This window comes from Phyllostomus hastatus, unplaced genomic scaffold (genome assembly GCF_019186645.2).
Source record: "Phyllostomus hastatus isolate PE091 unplaced genomic scaffold, TTU_PhHast_1.1 phas_contig_159, whole genome shotgun sequence".
Classification (NCBI taxonomy): domain Eukaryota; kingdom Metazoa; phylum Chordata; class Mammalia; order Chiroptera; family Phyllostomidae; genus Phyllostomus; species Phyllostomus hastatus.
Genome location: NW_025333640.1, coordinates 1333335 through 1353541, shown reverse-complemented (window position 1 = coordinate 1353541; position 20207 = coordinate 1333335). Strand labels below are relative to the sequence as shown.

The 20207-nt window shown below is 57.2% G+C and overlaps 2 protein-coding genes across 3 annotated transcripts; one reads left to right on the top strand and one right to left on the bottom strand.

The window, feature by feature from the left end:
- Positions 1–1134: 1134 nt before the first annotated feature.
- NRTN (neurturin) lies at positions 1135–14859 on the top strand. Of its 2 annotated transcripts, XM_045831842.1 has the most exons (4): positions 1135–1542; positions 6092–6263; positions 11308–11483; positions 14270–14859. In XM_045831842.1, the coding sequence occupies exons 3-4, from the start codon at positions 11315–11317 to the stop codon at positions 14692–14694; spliced, it is 594 nt and encodes a 197-aa protein (XP_045687798.1). In that variant the 5' UTR covers positions 1135–1542; positions 6092–6263; positions 11308–11314; the 3' UTR covers positions 14695–14859. The 2 variants fall into 2 exon arrangements, with proteins under 2 accessions (XP_045687798.1, XP_045687797.1); XM_045831841.1 differs by lacking the exon at positions 6092–6263.
- Positions 14860–17503: 2644 nt separating this feature from the next.
- LOC123813905 (3-galactosyl-N-acetylglucosaminide 4-alpha-L-fucosyltransferase FUT3-like) lies at positions 17504–19667 on the bottom strand. Its single transcript, XM_045831358.1, is given in 4 exon segments — positions 17504–17577; positions 17580–18092; positions 18094–18463; positions 19650–19667. Coding segments are annotated over 4 exon segments (975 nt in total).
- Positions 19668–20207: the final 540 nt, after the last annotated feature.

The following is a 20207-nucleotide window of genomic DNA, read 5'->3' as shown; positions in this document are numbered from 1 at the left end:
AAGCAGCCTAGGCCAGAGTGAGAAGACCCCAAGAAATCAGACGGCCGGAGTGAGAAACCTGGGCACCAGACCCCAAGAACACAGGCGCGGGCCTGGACCGTGCGGGGAGGAGCTTGAGGGCAGGAGCCGAGGGCGGGGCTGCAGGGAGGTGTTTCTCCTTAACAAACCGGGGTGGGGTGGAGCCACCCCGGTGCCAGTCCCGCCCACTCTGCCCCTTCATTCCCTTCCTCTAGTCCTCTGAGGCCGCCAGGGGGCGCTTTGGGAACGCAGAGCCGTCGGGGAGAGGACCCAGTGGATTTGGGCTCATTGGTTGTTGGGGAGCCGCGCTGGGTCTTGGTGCCCTGAAGAGCGCCGTCGGGAGCCAGCTGTGGGAAGGAGATACCCCGCAGGGCCCTGGGGCAAGATTGGAAGGAACTTCCACTTGATGGGGGCTCTGTGGACGGCAGTCGTCAGTCGTAGGGTATTACTGTCTTAGGGAAAAAACACTGGATCTTAGTTCTCTGGAATGGCTTTTTCAGGAGAGGCTTTTAGCTTTCCTGAAAGACGACCTGGGGCGGGACTAGGGGACCATTCAATCTTTACTGGGGTGGGAGGAATACTGTGACTCTTAATTGCCCAGAGAGGGATCTGGGGAGGGGGCGTCTTGAAGCCCCGGATTTACTGAGGATGCACCGTCGGGTCACTGGCGCCCGGAATGGAAAACAGCTAACTGAAGGGAGCGCTGATCAGAGGATTCCCTTCAGGGGCTTCCTTGGTGAGGGGACTTCTTGGGGCTTTGCTTTCCGAAAGGGGACCAGGAAGGACCCGGGAGCCTGACTGTAAGGCCAGATCCTCGTGTAGTTGGGGGGAGGGAGGACTAGGAGCCGCGGGCATTGGCGTCGGGGCACTGTGGCTCTTATCCTAGGAGGGGCTCTTGGGGAGAAGGTGCCTTGGGATCCGCTTTCCAAAGGAGCGCCGCGGAGCTCTCCGGGGCCCGGGGAGATCGCCGTCTAGGAGGGCGCTGTGATCCCGGACCCCTGCCACCTGCGCTCCTTGGGCCCCATCGGATGGGGGCGGGGCGAAGGCTGCTCTTGTCCCGGGAAACCCGAGCTACCGCCCTTGGCCCCGCCCCCGGCCCCGCCTCCGTCCCCGAGCCGGCCGAGCGGTCCGCGGCGGAGGCGGCGGGAGAGCGCGCCTTGGAGCGGCTCAGAGCGCCCGGGCCCCTTGCTCTGCCGCCCCGGAGCCCCGCGCCGCACCCCGAGGTCTCCTGTGCCGTCCGTGCGCCCCCCGCGCCCTTCTAGCCGCAGGCCGTCCAGGGCATCCTCCAGCCCCAGCCCCAGCCGGACCGGGATGGCCGCAGCCCGCGGCTGAGCGAGCCCGGGGGTGCCCCATGGGCCGGCCCGCGCCGCGCCCCCTCCGCGGCCGCCCCCTCAGGCCCGGGCCCCCCCAGGCGCCACGGGCCCAGGCGGCCCGAATGGCGGTCGCGGCGGCAGGGGCAGGGGCTGGGGCCGGCGCGGGCGGCAGGCGCGGCCACCACTGACGGGTAGTCCGGCACCCCAGCAGGTAAGCAGGGGCAAGCGAGGGGCCCACAAGGGGCCGAGGTGAGAGGAGGACCGGCCCCATGTACGGCAGTATGGGGGGCTCTTAGGGATTCGTAGTAGACCAGTACCTTTCCTGCCGGAGCCCAGAACCCGCGTGTGTATGAGGGTGGGGTCAAGGGGCAACAGGTCGGCGCTTGGCAGAGGGGCGGGGTGGGGAGGGCGACCTTAAACGCCTCTCCAAGTCAGGATCTGGCAGGGAGGGAGTCCCTATCGGACGGGGAGAGCGCACGTCTGCCTTCCCTGGCCCCCATGTGTGCGTCTGAAGAGGAGTGGGAGCAGGGGCAGCCTGAATGCCCTCCCCAGCCTCTAAGAGGGCGAGCTCTCCTGCCATTTGGTCTACGAGGGGCAGTGGGGAGCATCCAGATCCCGCATGCCCTGGGTGGGGGGCTGCCGTCGCGGCCCAGCTGCACGCAGAAGTAAACATCTGTCAGTGGCGCGTTCCAGCCGCGTTCCCTGCGCGCCGCCGCCGCCGCCGGGGACACGGTGTCCTCCGGTAAGGGCCCGGCTCTCTTGGCTCCTGGAGCCACTTGTTCAGCCACAAGAGGGCGCGAACACATTTTTTTTGGGGGGGGGGTGATTCTTAAGGGCAAAACCTGGACTTGAAGGAGAAGCGGCTGTGCCCTCTTTCTTGCTTTTTAAGAGAGGCATTGTCTTGTTCAGGATAGTCTCAAAATTCTCCCAGGAGGAGCGGTGTGGGGGTTAGGATTTATCAGACCCTGGGGGCTGCAGACGGTGGGCAGGTTTAGTGCGGGATTGGAGGGGAAAATGGCCCTCCCTGGAGTTGCTATCACCCCTGTCCCCTCCCCAGGAAGCACCAGCATGTATTGTGGTGGCGCTGGCCCTGCTTAAAGGGCCTATGGTTACCTGCAAGGCTGGGCCAGCAGCCCAGATCCAGGGAGCTGGGCCAGGGGCCTGGAAAGGGGCACAGGGGGCTGGACCCTGATTTTCCTCACTCCTGCTTGCCTGCCCTGCCCTCTCCCTGCCGACATCCTCTCTGTTCCCTGACACTCTTTGTCTGCCTGCAAGTGCCCCAGGCTGAGGAAGCCCCAATGGGGCGTGACTGGTCTAGGCGGATGTCAGTGGCTTTGCCAGATTCTCCCCACCCTCAGCCCCTTGCCTTGGGGCCCTTTGGACAACCCTCCCACCTCCCTTCATCCCAGGACTCCTGAGGGTCGGGATTTTGAAGCCATTCCTGGGCCTACCAGCCTACCCACAGCAAGCTGCAAAGAGCTGGTTCCAGAGGGTGCAGGGAAGAAAACCAAACATCCCCCTCTGCAGCTGGGTGTGCAGTGTCTGGAATTCCACTATCAGCGCTTGTCCCTCAAGTCTCAGGCCTCAGTTTTCAAGGAGGGAGCAGAGGATATAAAGAGTCTATGGTAGGAGAAGGAACCAAACAGTTTGTAGTCAGACACAAAGACACAATCAAGAGATTGTTTCAACAAATGTTTGTTGGACTGTACTGGTATGGCTGACTCTGGTGTCAGGGCTCCTGAGTCCTGTCCTTCAAGGGCAACAGATTTAGACTAAGGGTGGAGCCCAGAGTGGGGAACAAAGGCTCTATCTTAGGGTAGAGTGGTCAGGGAAGACTTCCTGGAGGAGGAGCTTTGGAGCTGGGGCTGTGAAGGATGAGTAGGAGTTTTTTTTTTTTTTAAACCTCACCAGAGGATATGTGTATTGATTTTAGAGAGAGGGGAAGGAAGGGAGGGAAGGAGAGAAAGAGAGAGAGAGAGAGAAACATCAATGTGAGAGAGAAACATGATCAGTTGCTTCCCATAAACACCCCAACCGGGGATTGAACCTGCAACCTAAGTATGTGCCCTAACCAGAAATTGAACCTGCAACCTTTGGGTATATGGGACAATGCTCCAACCAACTGAGCCACCAGGCCAGGGCAGTAAGAGTTTTCTAAGTGGGAAACAAAGTGCATTCCAGGTGGCACAGGCAGAGATCTAGAAGCAGGAAAGAACAGGCTGGTTGGCTGTGGTGAATCCAGGGTGCCTGGGTGAGTGTGAGAAGGACAGGCTGTTCTGAAAGGTTGGTGGAGGGACCGGTGGGGTGGGGCACACTACTGGGCATTGGACCTGGGAGTACAGAGGAGAGAGGAATAGGTCTTGAACGCGTGTGGTGTCAGTGGGCCCAGCCATCTTTGCTGCGGGGCTGTGGGATTCCTTTGCAGGTGCATCTCTCTTGGTCTCCCAAGGTGCAGCAGAGGGGCCCAGGGCAGGAAGAAATTAGTGGGTGGCCCCTGCTGGCAACAGATAGATCTCACTTCTCAAGGGGGAAAAATGAGGCCCAGAGAGAGGACACCATTTGTGCCTAAATAGCTCAGTGTGGTGGGGACCTGAGGCAACATTTGAACTTGGGGAGATGGAAGAAGTGACTCAGGTGCCCTGGTTCCCAGGAAACTAGTGTTAAGGTTTGAGCTCAGCCTGGGGCCCGTGCCTCAGTTTCCCTTCCTGTCCATTGATTAGCTTTGTGTGATGTCTTGGCCACCCTCAGAGCACCCACAACCCTCACGCCACCTGCCGGGCCCCACACCAGCTGCTCAGCTGTGCGCTGTGCCAGGCCTCATTAGGCTGATCCTGTTATCCTACCCCAGGCAGCCCCCTCCTGCCTGTCCCATATGCCTCTGGGGCCAGCCCCAGACCAGCCTGGTGTGGTCAAGGTGAGAATTTTATGGGCCAGTGCAGAAGGCTGGGCTAGAAATGGTGGGTCCTTGGGTCTGAAAAACTGTGGCCCCGAGCCACACACACACACACACACACACACACACCAGCCCAGCCTCCCTGAGAACACAGAGCAGATGCAGGGAGAGGGCTCCAGGCACCCATGCAGAGGGGAGGACTGGCCCCGCAGGCGGGTCACGGGGTCCCTGTGCCCTCTCCCACCTCATCTCCCTGTTCTTCCCTGGCTCTGCTGCTCCAGTCACCCTGGTCACCTTGAACAGTCACCGTCCTGCCTCAGCCATCGCTCCTGTAGTTCCCCGCACCTGGAATGCTCTCCTCAGATCTTCACTTGGTCCTAGCGTAAATGCTGCCTCCTCTGAGAAGCACTCCTTGACCACTCAGCCTCAGAGCTGCTCCTAGTCACTACTGCTTTACCTTGTTTTTTCTTTTTTTGTTTCACTGTCAACATCTAAATTACCATGTTTATTTATTATTTATAATCCATTCCTAATTGGACAGTGAGTTGGCAAGGGTGGGGCCCAGGTTGGCCTTGGTCATGCAGAGTTCCCTGCCTGGCCCAGCACACAGTAGGGGCTCCGTAAGTGTTTGCTGAGTTAACGTGTTAGGGGCAGAGCCCAGCCAGGCAGCCTGGGCTTTCTGCCATCTCTGGCCCTTTATTCACTTGCTAGTTCTGCTCTGCTGTGTGTCTTTGAGGAAATGCTTACTTCCCTGAAGCTCAGCCCTATTTTTCCCCCAAACAGTGGAGCCTATCATCCCCTCCCTGTGTCTCCCCTCCCTTCTTCATTACCCTGTTATCCAGAGCCCAGGGGTTGTGGAGCTGTTGATAGAACAAGTCTGATGTCAGACCCAGGTTCAACCTCAGCTCAACCACTTATTTGAACAAGTCACTCTACCTCTCCAAGCCTTAGTTACTCTTCGTGGAAAACGGGGCTAGTAATAATAATATTTTCAGGGACGGTGGGGAGAATTAAACACATGGAAAGCCCTTAGCACAGTGCTTGGCACTAAATAAATGGAATAGCCGACACTGCCAGGTGTTAATGTTATTGTTGTTAGAGAGGCCATGGTTAAGAATGTGGAGGAGTGGGTACTGGGGCCGGAGCTTTGAGGGATGAGTAGGAGTTTGCCCAAACACTTGAGTTCAAATCCCAGGCTGGCCACTGATACTCTGTTTGACATGAGCAAGTAACTTCACTTCTTTGGACCTCAGTTTTCCCATCTATAAAATGGGAATAAAATAGTCCATACCTTGCTATGAGTCATTATATGTAAATTGCTTATACCAATAGTGTTGTTTGCTAGGGTTACTGTAAGCTGTGATTATTGTACTACTATTATTATCACAAAACAACCAGCACGGTCCTCTCCATAAGCCACTCTCTCTGTGTCTGTCCCCCCTCAGCTGCACTTTGGCCACGACAAACCCAGAGCCCCTTAACAGGAGCTCGGGCTGACACTCAATCCTCAGAGCAGCAGGGGCCAGCCATGGTGCTAGCATTGAGCAGCAGGCAGCTCCTGGGCTGGGGGAAGAAGAAGAGAGGCTATGCCGCCACCTCTGGCCAGGCCTGGAAGGGTATGGTCTGCTGGGGGTGTCTGACTGTGCCCGCCATGAGGCCGTCTCATGGGCTGGCCCCAGCCCCTCCACATGCAGCATCAGAACCAGCTGTGCTAGCCAGATGTTCCTGGTTTACCCCCAGATGTGTGTTGCCAGCTCAAGACTGCCCTGGCCTCCCCGTCCCCACTGTGGGTGGGGCTGGGCCCTGGGGCTCTCCAAGGGAGGGGACACATTTTTGTGGGCTGCAGAGTTTGTTTCTTGTTTTGCAGAACCATTGAGTCTTGCCTCGAGAGAGGCCCAAGTCCCACCCATCATGGGACCTCAGTTTCCCCATCAGTGGACCCCCAGAGGCCAGAGGGGGAGAGGAGACGAGCAGGGCTCTCCCAGGAGCAAGCCCAGCTGCCAGCCGCGGAGCTGTCAGTGCTGACGGGGGAAACAGAGGTACAGGCCTGCAAGAACGTGTGTCCGAGGGCTGGGCCCAGCCATTGCCATTGGCCTGGTCTGCAGAACTTCACTGAATTTATTAAATGGCCCTCCAAATGAGGGAGGGCTCCCGGGCAGTCCGTTGTACAGATGGGGAAACCGAGACTCCGAGAGGAAGAGGAGCATGTTACCCAGCCAGGAAGAGGCAGAGCAGGGACCCAGACTCGGCCGTCTGGAGCCCATGTGCTGTGGTCCGTGCTCACAGACACACGCCTTCCTTGGGTGTGCAGGCCACCCCCACGTCTGCCAGTGTGGCTCCACAGGCCGGCTCGCTCTGCCGTGGGCCATGATGGCAGCCCTGCTAGTCACCCCATCGAGCCCTCCCAGGTCCTTCAGGCATTCCCACAGTGCTGGGTGACCCCCTTCGGAGACTTTCCGAAGATGGGGAAGTTGAGTTATGGGAGGACCAGGGATTGTCCAGGAGTGAGGGAGAAAGGAAGAAGAGAGCACGTGGAGGGAGGCACCAAAAGCGTGGAGACTGGAGAGCTGCAGCCAGCTCATGCCTCTGTGAACAGAATTATTGCAATAACCCAGCCCAGGCTGCCCCTCCAGAAACTCCTGCCCCAGGAAAGACAGGCATGGACGTCCACACTATGCTGCAGGGCTGGGCAAGAGGGAGGGGCCTGTGGCAGAAGTGCCAAGATGGGGAGCAGGGAAGTCTTCCTGGAGAAGAGGCTTTAGGATGTAGGGCTTTGAAGGATGAGTAGGAGTTTGCCCAATGATGACAGGCCCCAATTACAGGCCTCCCCAGACTGAAGGGGCGAGTGGATTGAGGGAGGGGTCACCTCTCATCCTTCCTGGGAACAAGCATGAAGCAGGTGCCTCCCTGAGGCCAGGAGCTCTTCAGAACAGGCTGTTCACCCTGGGAACAAGTATGCCTGGTGGATGTCCCTGGGAGTCTGTGGACAGGTGGTGCCCCAGGGTGTTGCCTGGACACCAGGATAATGAGCAGCATTTCCTGGCACCACCAAGGAAGCTGCCAGAAACACCCACACACCTTCACCCTGAATGCCTGCTCCTTGGGTGATTGGACCTGCCTGGTTGACTGACTTTGGGCTACTTATCACTGCTCCTCTCCGAGTCTCAGATTCCCCTCCCGCCCCACTCCAGCCCTGGGGATACTGTGGCCTCCAGCTAGAGATGGAGGTCTAGTCTTGATCCCTCTTGCTGCAGCTCAGACTGGCCTGGCCCCTAAGTAGGAAAGTTGCTCCCTTCCCCCTACAGTGAGGACTCTCCAGGGTCTGGACATTGTCTGAGGGCTTGGGAGGGAACTGACCGGTCCCCATCGGGGCAGTGTGGGTGGCACCTGAGATGCCAGCAGGTGTGAACCCTGGCTGGGTGCCAGGGGCTGGGGCAGGGCAATTCTCTCCTGGGTCATTCTGCCTCCTCCACTTCCAGGGGCCTCACCCTCAGCCCGCCATGAGGGTGCCATTCACTGCTCCTCTGGTATCTTAGCAGTGAGAAGCCAACAGCACTGAGGGTGTGCACGTGTGTGTGCCCCTGCATGCATGAGCATGTAGCCAGAATGCAGAGTCACACTACTGCATGAGCATGGTACTGTTTCAGTGTGATTGTGTTTGAGTGTAATATAAATTGTCCAAGTATGGAAGTGCATGGGTGTGAAACACAGTACCTTGTGCCCGTGGTAGTATGCGAGTGTTGTGATGCATGCGTCTAAAAATACCCAAGTGTGTGAGTGTGAAACTGTGTGAGTATGGTAATGCTCCCATGTGTTTCTGATAATGTTTGAGTGTGAAAACATGTGTGTGATTGTGTGCAAGTGTGTGTGATGTTAGAAGATTAATGATGTGAATATCCAAGTATGTGGCAGTGTTTGAGTAGGAGTGTGAAAACACCCTAGTGTGTAAGTATGATCGTGTTTGTGTGTGTGAGAACTCCCAAATATGTATGTGATAGTGCTGAGGTGTGTGAATGTGAGGGTTTCAATGTATGTAAAAATGTCCAAATGCATGACTGTATGAAAACATTGAGTGTGTAAGTGGGATATTGTTTGACAGTGTAAAAACACCCAACACCCATGTGTGAGTGGGACGCAGTGTGTGCAAGAATGAGAATGCTGGGTCTGAATGAGCGTGAGCCCCGAATGCACTGCGAGGCACCCACCTGCCCGAGTCTAGAGGCCTCCATTACACAAGCACACCTGGGCCCTCCCCATGCCCTCCGCCACACCCACGTCGCCCTCTCAGGGTCAGGTCTGTGCCAGAGACAAACCAGTTGGGTGACCCCCTTACAGAAAGGCCCATTGTTAACAGATGCTTATCAGCTGGCATGTGCTGGGCCCCCTCCACTGTCAGCCCCCCTGCTTTCCTGTCCCCCATCAGAGCTCTGGTGGGGTCTGCCACTTCAAGGCCAGCGGGGGAGGGGTGGGGAGGAAGTCCTCTGGCCAGGCCATCTTTTGGCTCTTGGCTCACCCACCCTCTCAGTCCCCTCTTAAGCCCTTAGGAGAGTCAGGACCACAGCCTGGGGCTGCGCAGGGGCCTGGCTCCAACAGAGAGGCTGAAGCACGCTGCCCCAAGGTTTGGGTGTGAGAGCGAGCGGGGCATTGGGACTGAGAAAGCCGGGTTCACCCGAGGTCTTGAGCCTCGGTGGGTTCCCCTGCGATCTCCCCCTACTAGGGGTTGCAGCCACCAGAGTTCCAATCTCAGCTCTGTGACCTTGGGTAAGTCATGTTACTATAGGCCTCAGTTTCCCCATCTGTGAAATGGGATGAAGATTTTTGTGAGGTTGAAATGAATTAATATGCACTGTTTACAGAACAGGATCTGTCATATAGTAGGTGCTCATTAAGAATAAAGGGGATTTCCCTGACTGGTGTCTCAGTTGGTTGAGTGTCTTTCCTCAAAGCGAAAGGTCGCTGGTTTGATTCCTAGCTGGGGCACGTGCCTGGGTTGTGGGTTTGGTCCCCAGTCCGGCATGCAAGAGGCAGCCAATCGATGTTGATCTCTTACATCGATGTTTCCCTCCCTCCCTTCCTCTCTAAAAGTAAGTAAAATCTTTAATAAAGAAAGAAAGAAAGAAAGGGGGTGCCCTGGCCGGGCAGGTCACTTGGTTGAAGTGTCTTCCCAATACGCCAAGGTTGCGGGGTTCCATCCTTGGTCAGGGCACATACAAGAATTGACCAATGAATGCATAAAGAAGTGGAACAACAAATCAGTGTTGTGCTCTCTCTCTCTCAAATCAATAAATAAAAAATTTTAAAAAGGGGGGGGCCTTTGGTCACCTGACAAATGGCTGACCCCTGCTTGCTGCACAACCTTGATAATGAAATATTCTCCCTGCAGCCCACAAGGCCCCACACAACCTGCCCTGTCACCTCCCCTGCCTCACTCAGCCCCAGTCACAGGGGCCGCCTCCCTGTTCCTTCAACCAGCCGGGCCTGGTCCTGCCCCCAGGCCTTTGCAAGTGCCATGCCCTCAGATATCCAGCCTGGCCAGGGTTTGTTTACATGCCCCCACGTCTGGGAGCTCACTCTCTACCACCGCCACCGACAGCAATAAGAATTGTGATACCACATAGTGGCAAGTCCTTGGAGTGACTCGACAGCCTCTGCTCCGAAGCACCGCCCGGTCCAGTCCAGCCCATGTGATGTGCCTGGTGTTAAAGAGGCAGCATTGGAATCTCAGGTCCTTTTCTAGCCAAATGCCCTTGAACAAGCCCCTTCCTGTCTGTTTTGTGCCTCAGTTTCCTCAGCTGTAAAATGGAGGTAACAGTGGGTCTCTCCTGGGCTCAGCACGGGGTCTTTGCACAGAGCAGGCGCTTCATGAATACCCATTGTTACTGTCTGCTGGGCCTAGGTCCTGTGCCAGTGCATTGGTGAGAGCGCCCACCGCTAGGCCTACGTGAATCACATGCAAATGAAATGCAAATAATCGCCCCTAGCCCTGGCAAGCAGCCTGTGCATAGAGGTGCGCCCATGGGGGCGCCCGGCACCCCACGGCCGAGCCCAGTTGCTGACCCACGTCCAGCCCGGCTTTCAGCGCTCTGTGTAAATGTTTACACCGGGCTTGTCGCCAGGCCCCGCGCGGCCGGCACCAGGCAGCCGGGTGGGGGAATGTAAACGAGGGCCAGGGGCCGCCAGGCAGCAGGGAGCTGCTCTGACTCGGTTGTGCGGGTGCACGAGGGTTAAACACTGTGTGCACTAAGCACGATGCTCCCAGGCAGTCACAGCACCGAGTAATGGGTGCTGTAATGGGGGATGCTCAGGGCCTGGGGTGGGGAGCAGTCAGGGAAGGCTTCCTGGGGGAGGTGCTGGCCCAAGAGGAACCTGAAGGGGAACAGAAGTGGGGAGGGAGAGAATAGTGTTCTGGGTGGAAGGACCAGCTTGTGCAATAGCCTGGAAGTGGCTCCAGAGCAGCTTTGGTTCATTGCAGCCCATTCCTGGGAATCAGTTTACCTGTCTAGAGAGTAAACCCAGGCTCTGAAAGGGGCAGGAAGTCACAACCAAGGACATCTTAGTTAAGGAACAAAGACTCAATCCAAAGGTTTCTGCCTCCCAGACTATTCAAAGCACCCGGCCTCCTGGCCACCCTTACCCCACAGTGCCCCCTACTGGGAATGCCTTCACTTTTCACCCTTTCCCTACATGCACTGGGCTCCTGGATGGATTGGCCAAGCTTGATTCAGCCTCAGTGCCTTTGCACTGGCTGTTCCCTCTGCCTGAGATACCACTCTCTTCTACCTGGCCAGCTGCTACCTTTGTTTAATTCTCAGCTTTCCTCAACTCTCAGGAAAGCATTCTGGGGTCCCCAGGTGAGGCAGTTCCCCTGATACTTCTGGCACCACGCCCACCCCTCCTTAGCAGTGCTATTCACAACCACGTCTGGTGGTTCCTTGCTAAATCATGTCTGTTATTATTGATCATTAAGCAGCAGTGGTTCAAAATCAGAGGCCCCACTGTGTCCCCAGTGCCTGGCACAGTACCCCATGCCTGTTTGTTGCCTGGCGGACTGAGGCTGTTGGGCTGACCATCCCATGCCCACAGGCCAAGGATGCAGCGCTGGAAGGCAGCGGCCTTGGCCTCGGTCCTGTGCAGCTCTGTGCTCTCCATCTGGATGTGTCGGGATGGCCTGCTCCTCAACCAACGCCTTGGACCCGCATTAGCCCCGCTGCGCCGGCCACCTCGCACCCTGGATGCCCGGATCACCCGCCTGGCCCAGTGTAAGCCCCTCTCCCGGTCTCGGGTCAGATACCCCCAACATAGAGTTGGCCATACTGGTGGGATTTCAGGCAGTGGAACCGGGCCACAGAGGCTTTTTAAAGATGGGGTGGAGGGAGGGTGCAAGTCCCCCAAAGGCCTGGAAGCGGGGGATGGCTCCTGGGAACTGGGGTCTCTTGGCTCAACTGTCACAAGGAATTAGGCTCTGTCCCTCGGGGGTCCAGGGCCAGATGGAGATTAGACCTAGGAGCTCAGCTGGGTGGCCCCCCACAGCACAGTGTGGGGAAGGGGAGCTGGACTGGAGGCCCCAGTGACCTGCATGCGTTGATAGGGGCTAAGGGGAAGACAGAGAGAGACCTAGAAACAGAGACAGACAGACGAGGGTGGGAGAGACCGATGTGGAAAAGGCAGGGAGGTAGAGGAATGAAACACCCACCTGGGGAATGTGGCCACTTGATCCAACTCCCCACGTGCCTCTGGCGCCTGTCCTGTATTAGTTCTGCGTGGGCCCTGACCTTGTGTGTGCATGCACATGTCCACATGGTGTGCCCGTGTGGGCGGCCAGGATGTAGGTGCAGGCCTGGCGCATGCATGGTGCCTGCGGGTGGCGACCACACGCACACCCGCCCTGTCAGACCACACAGTCCTTTCTTGTCTGCATAATGCACAGGGGTGGCCTCCAGCATGGACTTTGCTCCCACCCCCACCCCCTGCCATTGTAGACCACAGAGTCCTTTCCAGGACACTGGGTGGGTCCCAGAGACCAGGGTAGGGCCCCCAAAGCTAGTGCTCCAGGTTCTGGGAGCAAAGCACCAATGATGGAATCTACTAGGAAGTATCTCAGCCCATGGGTGGTGCCTGCCAGTCCTGTGTCCTATCCCTGTGCCCAGCTGTACCACAGGAAGGGAGTGGCTGCTGATTCCCCCAAGGCCTAATGTTCTAGTCCCTGGGACTAATGCGCTGATGGTGGAATTTCAGGCTGGGGGTGGGGGTGGGGGAGCAGGGAGCACATTTCATCTCTTTGCGTTCCAGACCCTGTGCACGTGGCCAGGCCTGCTGGAGGGATGCAGGGACAGATATGCTAAAAGATTATTCACTGTTTATCTGAAATTCAAATTTAACTGGGCATCTGTATTTCATCTGGCAACCTCCCAAAAAGCTCTCTAGATGCACACCTCGGGGTGTGCACACTAAATGGGCAACCGTAGGCACCAGAAGTGAGCCAGGCTCAAACCTAAATCCAGAGCAGACAGTGCTGGTCATCCTGGTCCTCTTTCTGGGCTGCAAGAACTCAGAAAAGGCTGTTCTGTTGCCCCCCACTTTCCACCCTCCCAGCCACAAACACAGCAGGGATTCAGCAAGCTCTGCAAGCAGGCAGAGCAGAGAGGGAGACAGGCACAGAAGGGTCGTCACATACCTGAAGTTGTACAAAGACAGCGGCAGAGCTAGGCTCAGAACGGGGGCTTGTCTGTTTTCTGAGATCCCCTGTGGAAACAGACACCCCCAGGGCGACAGTCCCTCCCCCTCAGGCTACCCTTTTACTTGTTTTGACAGCCAGGTATGCCAGCCTTGGGGGCAGGTGGAGGCTAAACTCAGGATTTCTTCTCCCAACCACAAGCGTGACTGCAACCTGTCAGGGGCTGGGAGCCTCCCAACAGCCATTCCAACCCCTGTGCTTCTGTCCTGGGGCTGCGGAGTGTAACAGGTTCTCAAATAAAGTTATTTCCTCAAACTTAGTTTTGTTATAACGATGAGATGCCTTAGGAACTTAACTCTTCTTTATGTCAATTAGTCTTTGGTAAAACTGGTTTCATTCTTTGTTGTTTCGCCGCAGCTCTAAGAACCTACCAACGATGTACAGTAAGCACTTACTGTACTGGGGCAGGGCCAGTCTCTTGGGAAATAAATTTAGGCTACAGGACCCTGGGATTCTGTGAGCCTGGGCACCTCCCGGCAGCTGTGGGAGAAGAGGGCTGAACTTGGGCCAAACTTGGGCACTTGATAGAGGCAGGAAGAATGCTATCTGGGTTTGTGTCTCTCCCTGCCACCTGCTGGTGGTAGAGCCTTGGGCACGTCTGCTCTTTTGGGTGCCCAGTTTCCTTATCTGTAACATGAGAGTGACCCTGACAATAGCTGCTGCCACTCCATGTCCTGGCGTCCGTACACAGGCCTCAGTGCCTGCTGCTCTTCTGTATGTTCCGAGAAGCCCAAACACCTCTATTTGGGTTTCTGGATGGGGGAACTGAGTGGAGTAGTAGGGACAGGATGGAGGGTTGTGAGCAGCCCAGGGGCTCAGAGGAAATGTGGGGGCTTTGGGTGGGGGACCCCAGAGAAACAGACCCATACAGTTCAACTAAAGGGTGAGGGGTTGGGATGGGAGAAGCAGCACTCCAACACTGGTCAGACAGGGTGTGTCAGTACCTTGGGGCAGCCCAGCATAAGGATGGGACCCACAGACAGTACTGTTGGCGGGGCGGTGCCTAGAGTGGCTGAGACACCCAGATCAGCGCAGCTCAGGTGGGGCAGGCTGGAAAGTGGTCCAGGGCACCCAGGAGGGGTTAGCCAGGCTCTGAGCAGCTCAGCATAGGAGCAGCGTCCAGAAAGGTGTTGGTAGCCTTGGGGACCAAGCATGGGGGTCTGGATATGCACCCCTCCAACACTGCCCAGGCAGATGCGCTGGCGCCCCAGCGTCCCCTGAAGGGTCATTTTTTGCAGTAGAACATCGACGGGAGGAGGCTCCCTCTCGCCACCCGCTGACCCCCATCCCCTTTTCTCCCTCCCCTCGCAGACCGTGCACTGCTGCAGGGAGCCCCGGATGCCGTGGACCTGCGCAAGCTGACGCCGTGGGCCGGGCGGCCCCCGAGTCCCCGCCGTCGAGCGGGACCCCGGCGGCGGCGCGCGCGTGCGCGGTCGGGGACGCGGCCGTGCGGGCTGCGCGAACTCGAGGTGCGCGTGAGCGAGTTGGGCCTGGGCTACGCGTCGGACGAGACGGTGCTGTTCCGCTACTGCGCAGGCGCGTGCGAGGCGGCCGCGCGCGTCTACGACCTGGGCCTGCGGCGCCTGCGCCAGCGGCGGCGCGTGCGGCGGGAGAGGGTTCGCGCGCAGCCCTGCTGCCGCCCGACGGCCTACGAGGACGAAGTGTCCTTCCTGGACGCGCACAGCCGCTATCACACGGTGCACGAGCTGTCGGCGCGCGAGTGCGCCTGCGTGTGACCCTACCTCACCGGTCCCGGCCAGACGGCGGCCACTTCCCCTGCCCCGACGGCACCCACAGCCCCGCCTGGCAAACCCCGCCACAGACTGCCCAGGCGCTGAAGATGCCGTCGAGGCCTCGGGACTCTTGCGATAACTGTACATAGATAAAGTGTGGAAAATAGAGCTGGGTCTCGATTGTGCGCACCAGGGGTGTCCGCCTCTTGGAGGGGGAGGGCGTGTGGGAAAGCGGCGCCATCTCCATTGGGAGAAAGGGGATGGGTGCGGGTGGGTATCACCTGCAGGATGGCGGGAGGATCCCGTTTGCTTTGGGGGGAAGGAAATATTTAAAGAGGGTTCTCAGGGTACAAGCGGAAAAATAGGGGGAATGGGGGCCGTGTCGTCAGGGACCGTCCATCGTATCTCCCGGCAGGTCTCTGCTCCTCCCCCGCGAGTTCCGTCCCAGCAAGATGTGTTTCCGGGGGAAGATGGAGTCACTGTGTAGATGAGACGAGTCCAGCTGGACCCTGTCTCCCCAGGTGTCCCATCCTCACCTCCACACAGTGTGCGCTTCCGGGGAGGGAAAGGGGAGAATGGAGGTTGGTAGGAGAAGGTGGAGGCACTCTGCAGAAGAGACAGGTCCAGGAGGACCCGAGCGCCCTTCACCTGATGAGAATCCTCACGCCGGATCAGCCCCCACGAGAGCGACCTCGAAGACGCTATCTTCCTTTACTAGCTAAAAATATTTGTGTGCTGCCCATCTCCCTGTGGGGATACATCTGGGGAGGACGCCAGCCCGGTCCAGCCCAAAACCGGCGCCTGCTGGGGCAGAGCCAGCCCCAAGGGATCTAGGTCCTGGCGCATAAAAACCCTGCCCGAAGCTCGAGGGGCGATTTATGACGAGCCCCAGCAGAGGACGGAAAAAGCGCTGGGCGGGGTTTATATTTGCCCGCGGTGTCACCTTGATGCTTGGCAGGCCCAGGAAGGGCTCAGAGTGTTGAGTTCCCAGAGCACAGGGAGGGATGAGGGGGTCCCCTGGTCTGAAAAGGGGCGTGTGAGGGGGCGGGCGCTTCGAGCTGGGCTCAGGGCTGTCATCTAAAAGACTAGCGGGTGTGGACCCTTCCTCCTCAGCCCCTCATACTGGGGACTTCCAAAGGAACACCCCCTCCCCTCCTTTACTGTTTCCCTAGACTGGCCCCATTCCTTCTTTCCCACACATCTGAGTTCAAGACCACCCTCTAACCACCACATCCTTTCCAGACCCAATCCGGGTCCAGAAGCTGGAGGGCTCCAATCAGAAGCTGTCCCCAAGGAGGATCACATAGCCAGGCAGAAACGCTCCCCAGCTCCCTGCTCCCCAGGGTCCCGGTTGTAGCTAGAGAAACTGGAGGCAGCTAACAAGCAGGACTTACTTGGAGCTCCAAGAACATGGCTTGGCAGCCAGGCCCCAGCCAGTGGGTGGTCTGCTTGGAAGACAGTTGCAGGATGGAGGCTGGCTGGGGCCCCTGCCTGCCCCCGCAGTATTCTGTCTCTGAGGTTTGGGGAGGTGGATTCCTCCACTGTTTGGGTTGACTCATCCTGGCGTGGCAGAGAGGCTGGAGTCCCCAGACACTGTGGAAGCTGAGCCTCAGTTTCCCCATCCTAGATGGCCCTGATCCTTAAAGAGGGACAATGCTGAGCTCAGGACATACAGTGGAAAAATTGTCCTTGAAGCCTGCATTTGTAGTCCCTGAAGATTGGCTTCTACTGTGTGTGTGTGTGTGTGTGTGTGTGTGTGTGTGTTTGTACCCCCCGCCCCCGGCCTCCTGGGACCTTAACCTCCCTGTCTCCCACCCGGATCCAACATCCCAACCACAGAGCTCTGGCTTAGCCCACTAAATAATTGAAATGTAAACAGGGCGCCCCACAGACCCCTGGGGCGGGGGTTCTCAGCTCAGGTCACACACACACACACACACACACACACAGCACAGAGACTGCCACCCACATGGGCTTAACAGCATCACACCCAGGCCCACAGCCCACATGCTTAAACACGCAGTTTTTATTCACACTTGGAACTGCACACTCACAGAGGGGCTCCCTCAGAGTCACCACTCATTCTAAAAAAAAGGACACAGGTTTGCGAACTCCGTCACACACAGCCTCACACACCCTTGCTGACGGCCATGCTCCTGGCCCTGCATGATCATCACGTGTCGCACACACAGAATCACACTCCCTCCCCTTGACCTCCTTCAAGGGGTGGTCCCATCCTTGTGCCAGCCCTGCCTCATGTTGACCCCAAGACAGCCTGGCCCCCACTTTCTAGTCCCTCTGGGCCTTACTCTCTCCTGTCTGCCTGATGGGCTTGCTTTTAAGGGGTTCTCCACCTCTTGACATTTTTGGCCAGACTCTTCTGGATTTGGGGGGCCATGAAGGCTTCTGGGTGTCACTCCTGACCCCCCACCCACTTGATGCTATCAGTCCACTCTAAGTCTGGACAGCTACAAATGTAGACATTGCTGAGTGTCCCCTGGGGGACTCCAGGGTTGCCCTGGAGTGAGAACCTCTGTTCTAGAGTAAGGGAGCACACATCAGTTTTCATTGGAGCATTTCATCTGGGAGACAGTGCCAACGTTGCACTGTCTTGCCTGCCCCACAGGCAGTTACACCAGCGGCAATGACCACAAGCAGATCCAGCAGGGCCTAGTGGGAGGGACCTGAGGCCAGGCAATGTGTGCTTTGGTGGGTGAAGTCCCCAGCACCCCACATCCCCAGCAGGTGAGTCCCCATCCCCCAGCGCCCCGGCCCCAGCAAGTGAGGTCCCTGGCAGGTGAGGTTCCTGAAATCAGAAGTGACTGGCATGTGAGGCCACTGGCTGGTCGGCCCGTGTGAACCAGGAGGCCATGCTGGTCACTGTGTGTGGCTGGACTCCTGGTGCAGCCTCCAGCAAGCCTCGAAAAATATCAGGTCCCAGCAGAAGGATGGAGGCTGCAGTGTCTCCTGCCAGCAGAAGTAACTCAGGTAGTGGGTGTGGTCTTTGTCCACCACTAGCAGATACCTGGCCAGTTCCTTGGGACTCTGGAAGCCGTAAAGTGGATAAAGGTATTGGGGCCAGGAATTGTTGCTTCTGCTGGGGCTCAACACCATGGTCGAGGTTCAGGCCTGCAGGGCATTCTTCCACGGCTTCTCTGTGATGCAGTTGGGGTACAAGTTGTCAAAAGCCAGGTAAAACTTGTCCTGGGACAGCCACTTGGTCATGACCGGTGGGGCAGTGGCTTGTGGAGCCCCTGCACATGTCCACTTAGAGGTGAACCTAAAGTATCTAGTCAAATCCTTCCTCCAGTGGACACCATCCGGCCACCAGCTCACTCTTGGCTGAGAGGCTGACCGGTGTGCCGGCCAGCTGGCTGGGTCACGGCTCAAACCAGCCCTACCATGTTATGTCCGAGTCTGTGTGGTAGGGTACGGTAAGAGTGAAGTGTCCATACAGGACCTTCAGTGGTGGACCGTGGCCAGGCAGGTCCAGGTTGAACCAGACCCAGCACTGGCTGGGTGGCCGGGGAAAGGCGGAAGCTGTGCCTGTGGTTGGTAGCTGACCTCTCAGGGATGCACGGGGGCTGCACCCACCCGAAGGTACACGCTGGCAGTTGGCTAGGCTGGGCCACAGCTCTGGGCAGTGGACGGAGGTGTGGGATGTTGGGTGTCCACGCCCGCAGCAGAAGCAGCAGGGGCAGCTGGGCGGGGAGCCCAAGGTGGCCCAGCAGGGTCCCTTCAGAGGACATTGACCCTGCGCACCCTTTGGGAGCTGTGGTGAGAGAGCCCATTGTCAACCAAGGGGACTGCATGGGCTTGTGGGACACTGCAGGTAGGAGAAGAAGCACACCGCCAAAAGCAGCTGCAGCAGCACCCCAAGGAGATAATGGCGCCAGGGACATCATGTCTTGGCCCAGCTGAGTGGACCCATGGGTCAGAGCAGCTGGGAGGAGGGGGAGTGGAGACAGCATCATCAATAACAAAAATAATAACCCACGCCCAGGGGGCACGCGTGGGTGACCAAAGTTAATATTCGTGAGTCCTGAGACAGGCACTGGTGTGACTCCTATTTTACCGATGAGAAAACCAAGGCCAAGTGGCTCAGAGTGAGGAGATGGCAGAGCTGGAATCCCAACGAAAACAGTGACCCGAGGCCGCTTTCTCCTAGGCACTAGGCAACACGACATCTCCACCCGGGCAGGGGTTCCCAGGGAAGGTGGGGTGGGTCCCAACAGCTGCTAGGTGCCACCTTGACCTTTTCTCAGCTTTCTTAGACTCTTCCCCAGTCTGGGGCAGAAGACAGAGTTAGTTATAAGAAGCTTCCAGTGCCTCGGAATTGAGGCTTAAATCCAGGGCTCTGTCTGGGAGGGGTCCAATAGGATTGGGTTTTGAAGGTTATGTAAGAGCTCACCAGGTCGAGTAGGAGTCAGGGGGATGAATGTTCCTGGCAGAAGAAACGGAGGTTCAAAAGCCCGGAGGTGAAAGAGAGCCTGGCCTGTTTGCAGGCACAGCAAAAAAAGCACTCAGGGATGTCAGTGTGAACTGGATTTTATATTTACTTGGTGTTTCATGTTCAATAAGTACTCAAAAACAGATTCTCTGAGTCTGTGCTGGCTGATTTCCCAAAATTCCCAGTCTTTCCTGTCCCCACCAGTGGTCACAAAGTCCCCCCAGATCCCGGACTCCAACGACTGGAGCAGAAATCTACCTCCTCAGGTGTGCAGCCCTGGAGCTGCCCATTTCACAGACGAGAGAACTGAGGCCTAGAGACACATCTGTCTCTTGCCTAAACACACACAGCTCCAGCCATCATGATCCAGAACCTCCACTCTCCCCTCTCAATATAACCCCAAACTTCTCTCCCACTTTGCAGGCGGAGCCCAAATCTACAGCCCAGCGTGGTCCACTAGAACTTTCTGCATCCGGGAACTGTTCTACACCCTCACCACCCAACTCACTGGCCACAAGCCCGGCATGGCTCCTGAGCTCTTGAATTGTGCCTGTTGTGTCTGAGGAATGGGAGTCGTTACCGCTCATTCACATTTAAAAATGGACCCTCTCTTCTGTAAATCAAAAACAACTTGAAAATAAATAGTAAACCCAAACCAAAAAAAATGTCTGGTTCTCAATTTAGTGATTGGAAAACTTTTAAGTACATTTGGAACATCTTGGATGTGCAAATCTGTTTCTTCCGTTCTGTGTTTTATGGAGTCTAAGTACAGATTAAGTATCTACAGTGAAGAGTGAGGATCTGGCCCTGGCTGGTGTAGTAGCGCAGCTGGTTAGAGCGTTGGCCTGTAGACCAAATGGCTGTGGGTTTGATTCCTGGTCAGGGCACATGCCAAGGTTGAGGGTTCAATTGGTGTTTTTCTCTCTCCCTTCTCCTCTCTCTAAAAATAATAAGAAAATTGGGTAGTTCAGTGGATTGAGTGCCAGCCTGCAAATCAAAGCATTGCTGGTTTGATTCCTAGTCAGGGCACATGCCTGGGTTATGGGCTAGGTCCCCAGTTGGGGGC